General features: G+C 49.9%; 1 protein-coding gene across 1 annotated transcript in view; it reads left to right on the forward strand.

Moving 5' to 3' along the window:
- SPG7 (SPG7, paraplegin matrix AAA peptidase subunit) overlaps positions 1-9,677 on the forward strand; it is a 34,622-nt gene extending 24,945 nt beyond the window's left edge. Inside the window, exons 10-14 of the mRNA XM_023507488.1 lie at positions 692-807; positions 3,512-3,668; positions 5,546-5,712; positions 6,216-6,293; positions 9,358-9,677. Coding sequence (XP_023363256.1) covers positions 692-807; positions 3,512-3,668; positions 5,546-5,712; positions 6,216-6,293; positions 9,358-9,555 — 716 coding nt within the window. The 3' untranslated portion in view covers positions 9,556-9,677. The remainder of the gene's footprint in view (positions 1-691; positions 808-3,511; positions 3,669-5,545; positions 5,713-6,215; positions 6,294-9,357) is intronic.
- Positions 9,678-11,912: the final 2,235 nt, after the last annotated feature.

Below are 11,912 nucleotides of genomic sequence, written 5' to 3' on the forward strand. Positions count from 1 at the left end.
TTTTTTAGAGACAGAGTAGAGTGCTGTGGCATTACAGCTCATAGCAACCTCCAACTCCTGGGCTTAGGCAATTCTCCTTTCTCAGCCTCCCGAGTAGCTGGGACTATAGATACCTGCTATACACCTGGCTATTTTTTTGTTGCAGTTTGGCCAGGGCCGGGTTGGAACCCGCCACCCTTGGTATATGGGGCCGGCACTCTACCCACTGAGCCACAGGTGACACCCATATTTTTATACATGTTTTATTTCTGGTTACAATATGTGAGTAGGAGAGAGGCAGTGAACTTATAAAGGGGCGAAGGGAGCTGCAAAGTGATGAGGCTGCAGCTGCTGCTGCTAGTTCTAAGGGGCAAGTAAGAGGAGATTGTCCTGTTAGTGACAAAATCAGAAGCCAGCAGTGACCTCTCACCCCAGCTCTGCAACCCACACAGGGAGAGGGGGAGGCTTCCAGGGATGGTGCCATTGTTCCTAGACCTGCGGGAGCTGTGCTGATGATTCTGCCATGTATAGAAACAAAAGTACAATCTCCTTCCACATCTCTTCTGCTTGAAGAGCTTCCCTGTGTGCTGGGTGTGAGGTGCTGGTTGTGAAGCTGGGAGACCTGCAGCAGGTGACCCTGCAGAGGGGACCTGCTCGGCATGGGATGAGAACAGCCTGTGGTGCCTGGGCCCATCCTCGGCTTCCTTTTCAGGGACTGCCAAAAAGAGCAAGATCCTGTCCCAGGAGGAGCAGAAAGTGGTTGCGTTCCACGAATCAGGTCATGCCCTGGTAGGCTGGCTCCTGGAGCACACGGAGGCGGTGATGAAGGTAGGTCCTGGCAGAGCCAGCCTGGAGGATAGAAAAGCTGGGACCATGGGCAGAAGCCAGGAAGCAGGATGCAGGGCCAGAGTATGTGCCTCTTGTCTGAGCCTCCTGTCCTGAACCTCAGCTTCAGTTACACGTGTGATATTTGGGAGGTCACAGTGTCCTGGGAGTGAGGAGTTGCAGTGTGCTGTCCACTCCCAACTAACTCCTATTACTGAGGAGTGAGTTAAGAAGACTTTTGTTTTTTCAGACAGTCTCACAGAGTCACCCTGGGTAGAGTGCCCTTGGCGTCATCATTGCTCACAGCAACCTCAGACTCCTGGATTCAAGCAATCCTGCCTCTGCATCCTGAATACCTGGGAGGGACTATAGGCGCCCATCACTCCCCGCTAGTTTTTCTATTTTTAGTAGAGATAGGGTCTTGCTCTTGCTCAGGCTGGTCTTGAATTCTTGAGCGCAAGGGATCCTTGTGCCTTAGCCTCCCAGATGTTGGGTTGCAGGTGTGAGCTACCGCTCTTGGCCTGAGAAATGAATTTTTTTTTTTTTTTAATTTTTTTGTAGAGACAGAGTCTTACTTTATTGCCCTCGGTAGAAAGCCGTGGCATCACACTGCTCACAGCAACCTCCAACTCCTGGGCTTAGGCGATTCTCTTGCCTCAGCCTCCTGAGTAGCTGAGACTGCAGGTGCCCACCACAACGCCCAGCTATTTTTTTGTTGCAATTTGGCTGGGGCTGGGTTTGAACCCACCACCCTCGGCATATGGGGCCAGCGCCCTCCCGCTGAGCCACAGGTGCCTCCCAAGAAATGCATTTTTAAAACACTACCTTTGTCTACTAATATCAACCAAAAATTTATTCTTATTAAATGGTAATATCATCAATAGCTTCCAAAAAAGGTGTGGGGTCCATGACCCCAAGACCCTGCATGAGCCAGAGACACGAACATACGGGATGTGTGTGCAGCACACTGCAGCGGCCGGTCTGAGGCTGCCTTGTGTAGCCGCTGCTTCCTCCTCACTGTGGGGCACGCATGCACATGGCCTAGCAAGTGGCCAGCTTCGGATACCAGTGTCATTACTGGTTTTCAAGGGTGCCAGGCATAGCACAGGAGATTGTTAGTTTGGCGATGTTTGGGACTCCTGCTCATCAAGACTGCCCCTTTCTGTGTGTACAGGAGGGCTGGAGGCTGTGTCCTGAGACAAGGTGCTGCTTTCAATGGGTATGCTCAGCTGCCCCTGGTGCAGCTGGGGCCGAGCCCTGCAGAAGGGAGCAGATGCTGGCTTGGCCTTCACATTTATGGAACACCAAAAATCTCAACATTGAAGATAAATAACATTTTAACACAGCAACTCAAACATATGCAGAAAAATCCTTGAGCAAAATGCCAATTTTAAATTTATTTTTATTTTTATTTTTTTTTTTGAGACAGTCTCAAGCTGACGCCCTGGGTAGAGTGCCATGGCCATAGCTCACAGCAACCTCTAACTCTTGAGCTTAAGTGATTCTTTTGTCTCAGCCTCCTCAGTACCTGGAACTACAGGCACCTGCCACAATGCCTAGCTGGGTTTTTTCATTGTTGTTATTGGAGTTGTTTTAGCTGCCCTGGGCCGGGTTCGACCGGCCAGCCTGGGTATGTGTGGCTGGTGTCCTACCCACTGAGCTACGGGCGCCACTTAATTTTAAATTTCTTGTTGCTGGCGGCACCTGTTGCTCAGTGGATAGGGCGCCAGCTACATACACCCAGTCTGGCAGGTTCAATCCCAGCCCAGAACTGCTAAACAACAATGACAACTGCAACCAAAAAATAGCCGGGCACTGTGGTGGGTGCCTGTAGTCCCAGCTACTTGGGAGGCTGAGGCAAGAGAATCCCTTAAGCCCAAAAGTTAGAGGTTGCTATGAGCTGTGACACCACAGCACTTTACCGAGGGCGACATAGACTCTGTCAACAAAAAATCTTTTTTTTTTTTTTTTTCAACAAAAAATCTTAAGGCTCAACGTTCTGCTAGACAAAGATTGTGAAGTTACTGTTACTGATGCAGTGGTTATTGTGATCATCACTATGGCAGCTGTTATTTCTTGCCTTTTAGGGGTAATTTAATTAGTTTGAGATTTAAAATTAAATTTCCTCTTGGGATTTTTTATTTATTTATTTATCTTTTGCAGTTTTTGGCCAGGGCCGAGTTTGAACCTGCCACCTCTGATATATGGGGCCAGCACCCTACTTCTTGAGCCACGGGCGCCACCCCACTCTTGGGATTCTTAAGGCACTTTGATATGGCTACCTTGCTGCTGTAATTCTCAGAAACAGTAGGGGCTAGCAGAGAACCCACTAGAGTCCTCCTCTGTCCCTCGTATGGTGGGCGTCTGGGGCTTTCCCGCTCCTGTGTGAGCCTACAGTGGCGGCAGCACCTGAGCTCAGCAGCTGGGGGGGTTCATCCTCTCACCTCCCATTTGTCTGTTACTAAGAGGCCTCATTTCCTTGACTTTTAGAGAGGCCTAGAGTTTTAACAGTGGGCACAGGTGCCTCTGCCTAGAAACCCTCTGTGTCCCTGTGAGCTGGTCAGCCTTAGAGTTATGAAAGTGATATGGTACAGATTTGCTTCCTGCTGTGAGACCCTCTGACAGGCTTCTCTTGCACTGCCCCCACCTCTTCCTCCTTCAAGCCCACATCCTGCTTTGCTGACTGTGCTGTCCCAACACTCTGCAGGTCTCCATAGCACCGCGGACTAATGCTGCTCTGGGCTTTGCTCAGATGCTCCCCAGGGACCAGCATCTCTTCACCAGGGAACAATTGTTTGAGCGGATGTGCATGGCGCTGGGTGGCCGAGCCTCGGAGGCCATCGCCTTTAGCAGGGTCACCTCTGGTGAGGACCAGCACACCAGGAGCCGGGATGGAAACTGAGAGGTGTTCTCACATCATTAGGCCTCTGTCCCATTGCAGGGGGGGGACTGATGGAAGAATTGAATGTGATGCAAGGGGTTTGGAATTTTCTTTTTTTGTTGCTGTTTTTGTTCTTTGACTTTTTGGAGACAGAGTCTCACTCTGTCTCCCTGGATAGAGTTCCATGGTGTCATAACTGGCAGCTCAAATTCCTGGGCTTAAGGCATCCTCACACCTCAGCCTCCCAAGTAGCTGGGACTACAGGTGCCACTATGACACCTGACTAGTTTTTCTGTTTTTAGTAGAGACACAGTCTCGCCGTTGATCAGGCTGGTCTCAAATTCTGAGCTCATGAGACCCTCCTCAGCCTTCCAGAATGCTGGGATTACAGGTGTGAGCCACTGCATATGGTCTTATTTGGTGTTTTTTAAAAGATGATCTGTGTTTAAAGTGGATTTGGAACTAAGCAAAGCTTAAAATAATTTCATTGGCAAAATGTTTATGGTTATGCAGACTATAAATGAATTTAATTGGTAAATTATTTCCAACTTTATTGGAATAAAGTTGAAAGAGTCAAGCTACTACTTCACTGGGATGTGCAGCAAGGTGAGAGAGCATCCCTCTTCCCTCCTTGCAAAACCCAGGCTTGTGCTTAAGCACAGCTGTGCAGTGAGCGCAGATGTTAATATTTAAATAAGAGGGCTCGGCGCCTGTGGCTCAAGTGGCTAAGACGACAGCCACATACACCTAAGGTGGCGGGTTTGAATCCAGCCCAGGCCCGCCAAAACAATGACGGCTGCAACCAAAAAATAGCTGGGTGGGCACCTGTGGTCCCAGCTACTTGGGAGGCTGAGGCAGGAGACTCACTTAAGCCCAGGAGTTGGAGGTTGCTCTGAGCTGTGATGCCACAGCACTCTACCCAGGGGGATAGCTTGAGGCTCTGTCTCAAAAAAGTAAATAAATAAAAAATATTTAAATAAGAGAATATTTCTTTCTTTCTTTCTTTCTTTTTTTTTTTTTTTTTTTGAGACAGAGTAGCTCACTTTCTTTCCCCTAGTAGAGTGCTGTGGCTTCTTAGCTCACAGCAACCTCAGACTCTTAGGCTCAAGCGATTCTCTTGCCTTAGCCTCCCAAGTAGCTGGGAATACAGCCGCCCACCACAACGCCTGGCTATTTTTTCCCCCATTGCAGTTGTCATTGTTTTAGCTGGTGCAGGCCGGGTTCAAACCCACTGGCCTCCGTGTATGTGGCTGGTGCCCTATCTCCTGAGCTATGGGCACTACCTATTATTATTATTATTTTTTTTTTTTTTGAGAGACGGGTATCACTTTTGCTCAGGCCAGTCTAGAATTTGTAAACTCAGGCGATCTGCCCACCTTGGCCTCCTAAAGTGCTGGGATTACAGGCGTGAGCCACCACGCCTAGCCCTTATGAGAGCATTTTTTTATTTTATTTTTTTTGAGACAGAGCCTCAAGCTATTGTCCTGGGTAGAGTGCCATAGCATCACAGCTCACAGCAACCTCCAACTCCTGGGCTCAAGGGATTCGCCTGTGTCCACCTCCCAAGTAGCTAGGACCACAAGCACCCACCACAACACCCAGCTATTTTTTGGTTGCAGCTGTCATTGTTTGGTGGGCCCAGGCTGTATTCGAACCCGCCACCTCAGGTATACATGGCTGATTCCTTAGCTGCCTGAGCCACAGGTGCTGAGACAAGAGAGCATTTCTTAAAGTGTTAAAGAAGAGTAACAAGGCACAGGTGTCCTGGTTGTCTGGCATTGTGGGACTCCCAGAGATAAAATGCATGACGGGCATCTGGGCTGCAGCACTGAGTGTACTCATCTTGATGCCACACCCCAGGGGCCCAGGATGACCTGCGGAAAGTCACTCGCATAGCCTACTCCATGGTGAAGCAGTTTGGGATGGCACCTGGCATCGGGCCCATCGCCTTCCCTGAAGCACAGGAGGGCTTTGCAGTTGTGGGTCGACGCCCCTTTAGCCAGGGCCTCCAGCAGATGATGGATCACGTGAGTCCACCCTGCCCAGGGGGGAAAGGGTGCCTGGGTCAGCCTGTGAGGAGTTCTCTGCTTCCTCAGAGGAGGCTCACCAGATTACTCTGTGAGAGTCCAGCTGCAGGCCCCATGTGGGCTTTTCCTCTTGGGCTGTTGCAGCTCTGTCCTATTCAGGGGTGTTCTGGATGAGAGCCTGCATTCTCTTGATGAGATTGGAGATGGGAATCTGGGAAGAAAATCAGACAGATGACTACATGATAGAGCCAGTGCCCAAGTGGCCGTGCACACAGAACCAGCTTGGTGTTGGTGGTGTGCTCAGGGGACTGCTGGGGTGTGGCAGAAGCAGGCAGGGCCCCTCCTGGAGAGGCCTGCAGGGTGTGAACAGCCATTGAGCAGGGGTCTTGGGCCGTCATCCTGTTCATCATGAGAGGGAAAGGCCAGTCCCTGCTGCTGGAGATGAGCAGCCAGTGAGTGGTGGCCCTTGACTAGCTGCTGACAAGACTGCCTGCCCTCTGCAGGAAGCAAAGCTGCTGGTAGCCAGGGCCTACAGACACACGGAGAAGGTGCTGCTGGACAACTGGGACAAGCTGCAGGCGGTGAGGCTCTGGTGGGGCATCGGGCCATGGGGTGCTAACCTGCCCACCCTGGCATGAAGTGTTTGCAGCGTACAGGGAGTAGAGGAAGTAGAGGCCATGCAAATTCCCCATAGAATCTTACATTTTCCATACTTTTTACTATAAAGACATCAAGCCAGTTTCCTCAAAGTAGCAAGAACAACATCCCACATTACCTGCACTCACATTAGCAATTACTGAGGCTTTTTTTTTTTTTTGTGACAGAACCTCAAGCTGTCCCACTGGGTAGAGAGCTGTGGCATCACAGCTCACAGCAACCTCCAACTCCTGGGCTCAAGCGAGTCTCCTGCCTCCACCTCCCAAGTAGCTGGGCTCATAGACGCCCACCACAACGCCTGGCTATTTTTTTTGGTTGCATTGTTGTTTGGCAGGCCTGGGCTGGATTCGAACCCATCACCTTAGAGTGTATGTGGCTAGCACCTTAGCCACTTGAGCCACAGGTGCCGAGCCTACTGAGGCTTTTTTAATCTTCTTCAAACTCTTAAACTTTTTTTCTGAAAAAAAAAAAAAATATATATATTTTTTTTTTTGAGACAGAGTCTCACTTTGTCACCCTTGGTGAAATGCTGTGGCGTCACAGGTCACAGCAACCTCAGACTCTTGGGCTCAAGTGATTCTCTTGCCTCAGCCTCCTGAGTAGCTGGCACTACAGGTGCCCACCACAATGCCCTGCTATTTTTTGGAGACAGGGTCTCACTCTTGCTCAGGCTGGTCTCAAACTCCTGAGCTCAAGGGATCTACCTGCTTCAGCTTCCCAGAGTGTTAGAATTACAGGCGTGGGCCACTGTGCCCAGCCCGAAATTTTTTTTTTTTTTTTTTTTTGTAGAGACAGAGTCTCATTTCATCGTCCTCAGTAGAGTGCCGAGGCGTCACACAGCTCACAGCAACTTCCATCTCCTGAACTTAGGCGATTCTCTTGCCTCAGTCTCCCAAGTAGCTAGGACCACAAGTGCCCACCACAGTGCCCAGCTATTTTTTTGTTGGAGTTCAGCCAAGGCTGGGTTTGAACCCCTTACTCTTGGTATATGGGGCCAGCGCCCAACCTACTGGGCCATAGGCGCCCCCTCAGCCTGAAAATTTTTTGCTAGATAAAATCAATTATTTATTTATTTTAATTAAATTAGAATAAAAATAAATTTAAATCATAAATAAGATTTATGCTTTCTTTTTTTTTGTTACAGTCTCTTTATATCACTCTCAGTAGAGTGCCAGAGCGTCACTGCTCACAGCACCTCAAACTCTTGGGCTTAAGCAATTCTCTTGCCTCAGCTCCCAAGTAGCTGGGACTACAGGTGCCTGCCACAATGCCTGACTATTTTTAGAGACAAAGTCTCCCTCAGGCTGGTCTTGAACCTGTGAGCTCAGGCAATCCACCCCCTAGGCCTCCCAGAGTGCTAGGTTTACAAGTATGAGCCCCCACGCTGGGCCTTGGCAATGTTTTCTTTTTGGGTAGTTTTAGATTGACAGAAGATTACAGACAGCCCTGTTGCCCTCTCCGACTCCCATGCCACTGTGCTGAGCACCACACACACAATCTCATGAATTGGAGCCCACACACAGTCTGGCTGCCTGCTTCTCTCCTGAGGGCCTTTCTCTGTATTGTTCAGGCCTCCTTGGGCTCCTCTTGGCTGTGCCAGGATCTCAGACATTCCTGGTCTTCAGTGACTTTAGTAGTTTTGAAGATTCTTTTGGTATTTTGTAGAATGCTCCTCAGTTGAGCTCATCAGGTGTTTTTCTCACAGTGAGGCTGTGTGGGGTCACTTTTGTACCCTTTGGTTCTGATACCTACTGCCCAGAACTCAGTAGTGGTGGGCCCTGCGTGTGTGGACAGATGGGCACCACATGTGTGCTGCCCTTCCTGAAGGGGGCACTGCTCCCCCAGGCTGCACCAGCTTCTGTGTATAGACCAGGCCTCCCTGTTACTGACCAGCTGCTCTGCACAGCTGGGTCTCTCTCCTGTGGGAGCAGGGACATGTGGGGACAGGGCTGTAGGCCAACCACCCACTGAACGGTGAGTGTGGTGCTTGAACTGTGAGCGCTCACACAGTCAGTTTGTGGTATATTAGAGCATCCCTTCACAAAATATTTGTCTTGCATTACAGCCACAGAAAAATTGCCCCAGTTTTGGAGCAGCACCTGTGGTTCCGTGGGAAAGGCACTGGCCACATATACCAAGGGTGGTGGGTTCGAACCTGGCCCCCGCCAAACTGCAAAGAAAATATCTGGGCATTGCAGCGGATGCCTGTAGTTCCAGCGACTCAGGAGGCTGAGGCAAGAGAATTACCTAAGCCCAGGAGTTGGAGGTTGCTGTGAGCTGCGATGCTAAAGCACTCTATTGAGAGTAACAAAATGGGCTCGGCGCCTATAGCTCAACTGGCTAAGGCGCCAGCCACGTACACCTAAGGTGGCCGGTTCGAATCCAGCCCGGACCCACCAAACAACGATGGCTGCAACCAAAAAATAGCCGGGCGTTGTGGCGGGCGCCTGTGGTCCCAGCTGCTTGGGAGGCGGAGGCAGGAGACTCGCTTGAGCCCAGGAGTTGGAGGTTGCTGTGAGCTGTAATGCCACGGCACTCTGCCCAGGGGGACAGCTTGAGGCACTGTCTCAAAAAAAAAAAAAAAAAAATATTTAAGAACACATAAGGTGTGGCTGTAGCAGTGTTCTCTGTCGGCAGGGTGGAGCTGCGGCAATTGCCACATGCAGGGTGATGTGCAAGTGAAGTGTTTGCCAGGACCACAATCCCCACCCCAAACTGCATGGTCCTCCAGCTCACACACCCTCTCCCCAGATTCTGGCCAGGAGGGTTCTGCATTGTACTCCCTCACTCCATAGATAGACAAACTGTTTTATGATGGTAATTGCAGTTTTCAAAACTAAGCAGAGGCTTCAAAAGGAAGTAGAAGAATTGAGGCTAGCAGCTGGCAAGTAATTTCCATGATTGAGATAAAGGGTGGGGACCTGGGGACTGGTCTGTGTCAGAGCTGCCACCTCCCTGGGGATTCTCACACTGACCTGTTCTTTCTAGCTGGCAAGTGCCCTTCTGGAAAAGGAGGTGATAAACTACGAGGACATTGAAGCACTCATTGGCCCGCCACCGCATGGCCCTAAGAAGATGATTGCCCCACAGAGGTGGATCGATGCCCAGAGAGAGAAGCAGGACCCTGGGGAGGAAGCAGAGGCTCCACTGCCCCCACAAGGGGAAGAGCCATCTTGGCCCAAGTAGTGTGGACGACTTGGGGCATGAACTCATTTAGCTACCTGAGTTTCTTCTCAACTGAGATTCATCACCTCTTCCAGCTCCATGATCTCTCTGTACATGATTAGTAAATTTCTTTGCAAAAATGACTGAACTTTGCATTTATATATTGCTTCCCAGGGGGAAGGTTTTCACTGTTGTTCCAAGTGTGCATAGAGCACTTCTCTTGTTCCCAGTGTGAGGCTGGCCCTGAGGCAGCACTTGGAGTCTGAGCAGACCCCTGTTTATGCCCAGGCTTGAACATAGCCTCAGGGCCTGCAGCCCCTCAGAATGCTGGAAGCGTCCAAATGAAAGGAACCTCTGGGCAGTTGCCATCCTATGCCCTAGCTCTGCCATCATGTTCCCTCATCAGTGAGGGCACATAGTTCCTTGTAGGCCCTGGAGGATTTCAACACTGCCATATACCATCCTATGGACAGGCTCCAGTTGAGAGCCTCTCCTAATTGTCCAGTTGAGTGGGTTGGGGATGCCAGAGATTTTACTGCCCTGAGTGGTGGTGTGGCACTTTACTAATAAATTCTGTGAGTAGAGACTCCACGTTTGTGCTGTCTGACGAGGTCTAACCCAGACCTGAGAGGCTTGTCCTAGATGACAAGATCTTTTGTCTTCCCTTTATGGGTGATGCAGGAATCTGGGCCCTGGACCTTGTAGGGATAAAGGACACAGGACGCCCAGTGAGAGGATCCCTGAGAAGGGTGAGGTCTAGAACAGGTCTTCCACAAGGATACACCTGCAGGGTCCTCTCCATGGTGACTCAGTTCTTGGGAATTTATAGACTTAACTTTCTAGAAGTTGGAAATTTCCACTTCTGTGAAATCCTGTAGTTCTGTGGGAGCTAGAATAGCATCTCCTGCTTGATTCAAACTGACCAATGAAAAAGGTAACTATGGGTTGAAACCTTTTTTTTTTTAGACAGAGCCTCAAGCTGTCCCCCTGGGTTAGAGTGCTGTGGCATCACAGCTCACAGCAACCTCCAACTCCTGGGCTCAAGCGAGTCTCCTGCCTTTACCTCCCAAGTAGCTGGGACCACAGGCACCCGCTTCAACACTCCGGCATTTTTTTTTTTTTTTTAGACGGAGCCTCAAGCTGTCCCCCTGGGTAGAGTGCTCTGGCATCACAGCTCACAGCAACCCCCAACTCCTGGGCTCAAGCGAGTCTCCTGCCTCAGCCTCCCAAGTAGCTGGGACTACAGGCACCTACCACAATGCCAGGCTATTTTTTTGGTTGCAGCCGTCATTGTTGTTTGGCAGGCCCGGGCTGGGAATTCGAACCCGCCACCTTAGGTGTATGTGGTTGGCGCCTTAGCTGCTTGAGCCACAGGCGCCGAGCCAGCCCCAGAAGATTGTTAAAGAATTTTTTTTTTTTTGGGCAACAGAGTCTCACAATATTGCCATCAGTAGAATGCCATAGCAGCACAGCTCACAGCAACCTCCAACTCTTGGGCTTAGGCAGTTTCTATTTTTAGTAGAGACAGGGTCTCACTGTGACGAAGGCTGGTCTCAAACTCCTAAGATCAAGCAATCCACCTGCCTCAGCCTCCTGGAGTGCTGGGATTAGAGGCATGAGCCTTTGTGCCTGGCTGTCATGAAATTCTTAAACTTGTGTATTCTTAAAATTGTGTGTATTCTTGAAACTTGTGTATTAAGTTTTACCAGGAGGGGCCGGGTGCAGTGTCTCACACCTGTAATCCTAGCACTCTGGGAGGGTGAGGCAGGAGGATCCTTTGAAATCAGGAGTTGGAGACCAACATAAGCAACAGCTAGAACCCATCTCTATTAAAAAAAAAAAACAGCCCAGCATTGTGGTCCATACAACTCCAGCTACTTGGTTGGCTGAGGCAAGAGGATCGCTTTAGCCCAGGAGTTTGAGGTTGAGTTAGGCTGATGCCACAGCACTCTAACCAGGGTATGGAATGAGGCTGTCTTAAAAAAAGTATTTTTAATTTTTTTTTTTAAGAGAGTCTTACTTTGTCACCCTCAGTAGAGTGCTATGGCATCACAGCTCACAGCAACCTCCAGCTTGGGCTTAGGGGATTCTCTTGCCTCAGCCTCCCAAGTAGCTGGGACTACAGGTTCCCACCACGATGCCTGGCTATTTTTTTGTTGCAGTTTGGCCAGGGCTGGGTTTGAACCCGCCACCCTCAGTATAGGGGGCCAGCGCCCTACTCACTGAGCCACAGGCGCTGCCCTCAGTGTTGAGGGCAGGGATGAAAGATGGTTATTGTGATATAAACATTTACAGATAGCACTAAGAAACTAAGAGGTGATGGGAACACAGGACATGGATGTATGCCTGGCTACTTAATTTTTTTTTTTTTTTTTTTT

The sequence above is a fragment of the Otolemur garnettii genome, unplaced genomic scaffold (genome assembly GCF_000181295.1).
Source record: "Otolemur garnettii isolate 467f Iridium unplaced genomic scaffold, OtoGar3 scaffold00185, whole genome shotgun sequence".
Lineage (NCBI taxonomy): Eukaryota > Metazoa > Chordata > Mammalia > Primates > Galagidae > Otolemur > Otolemur garnettii.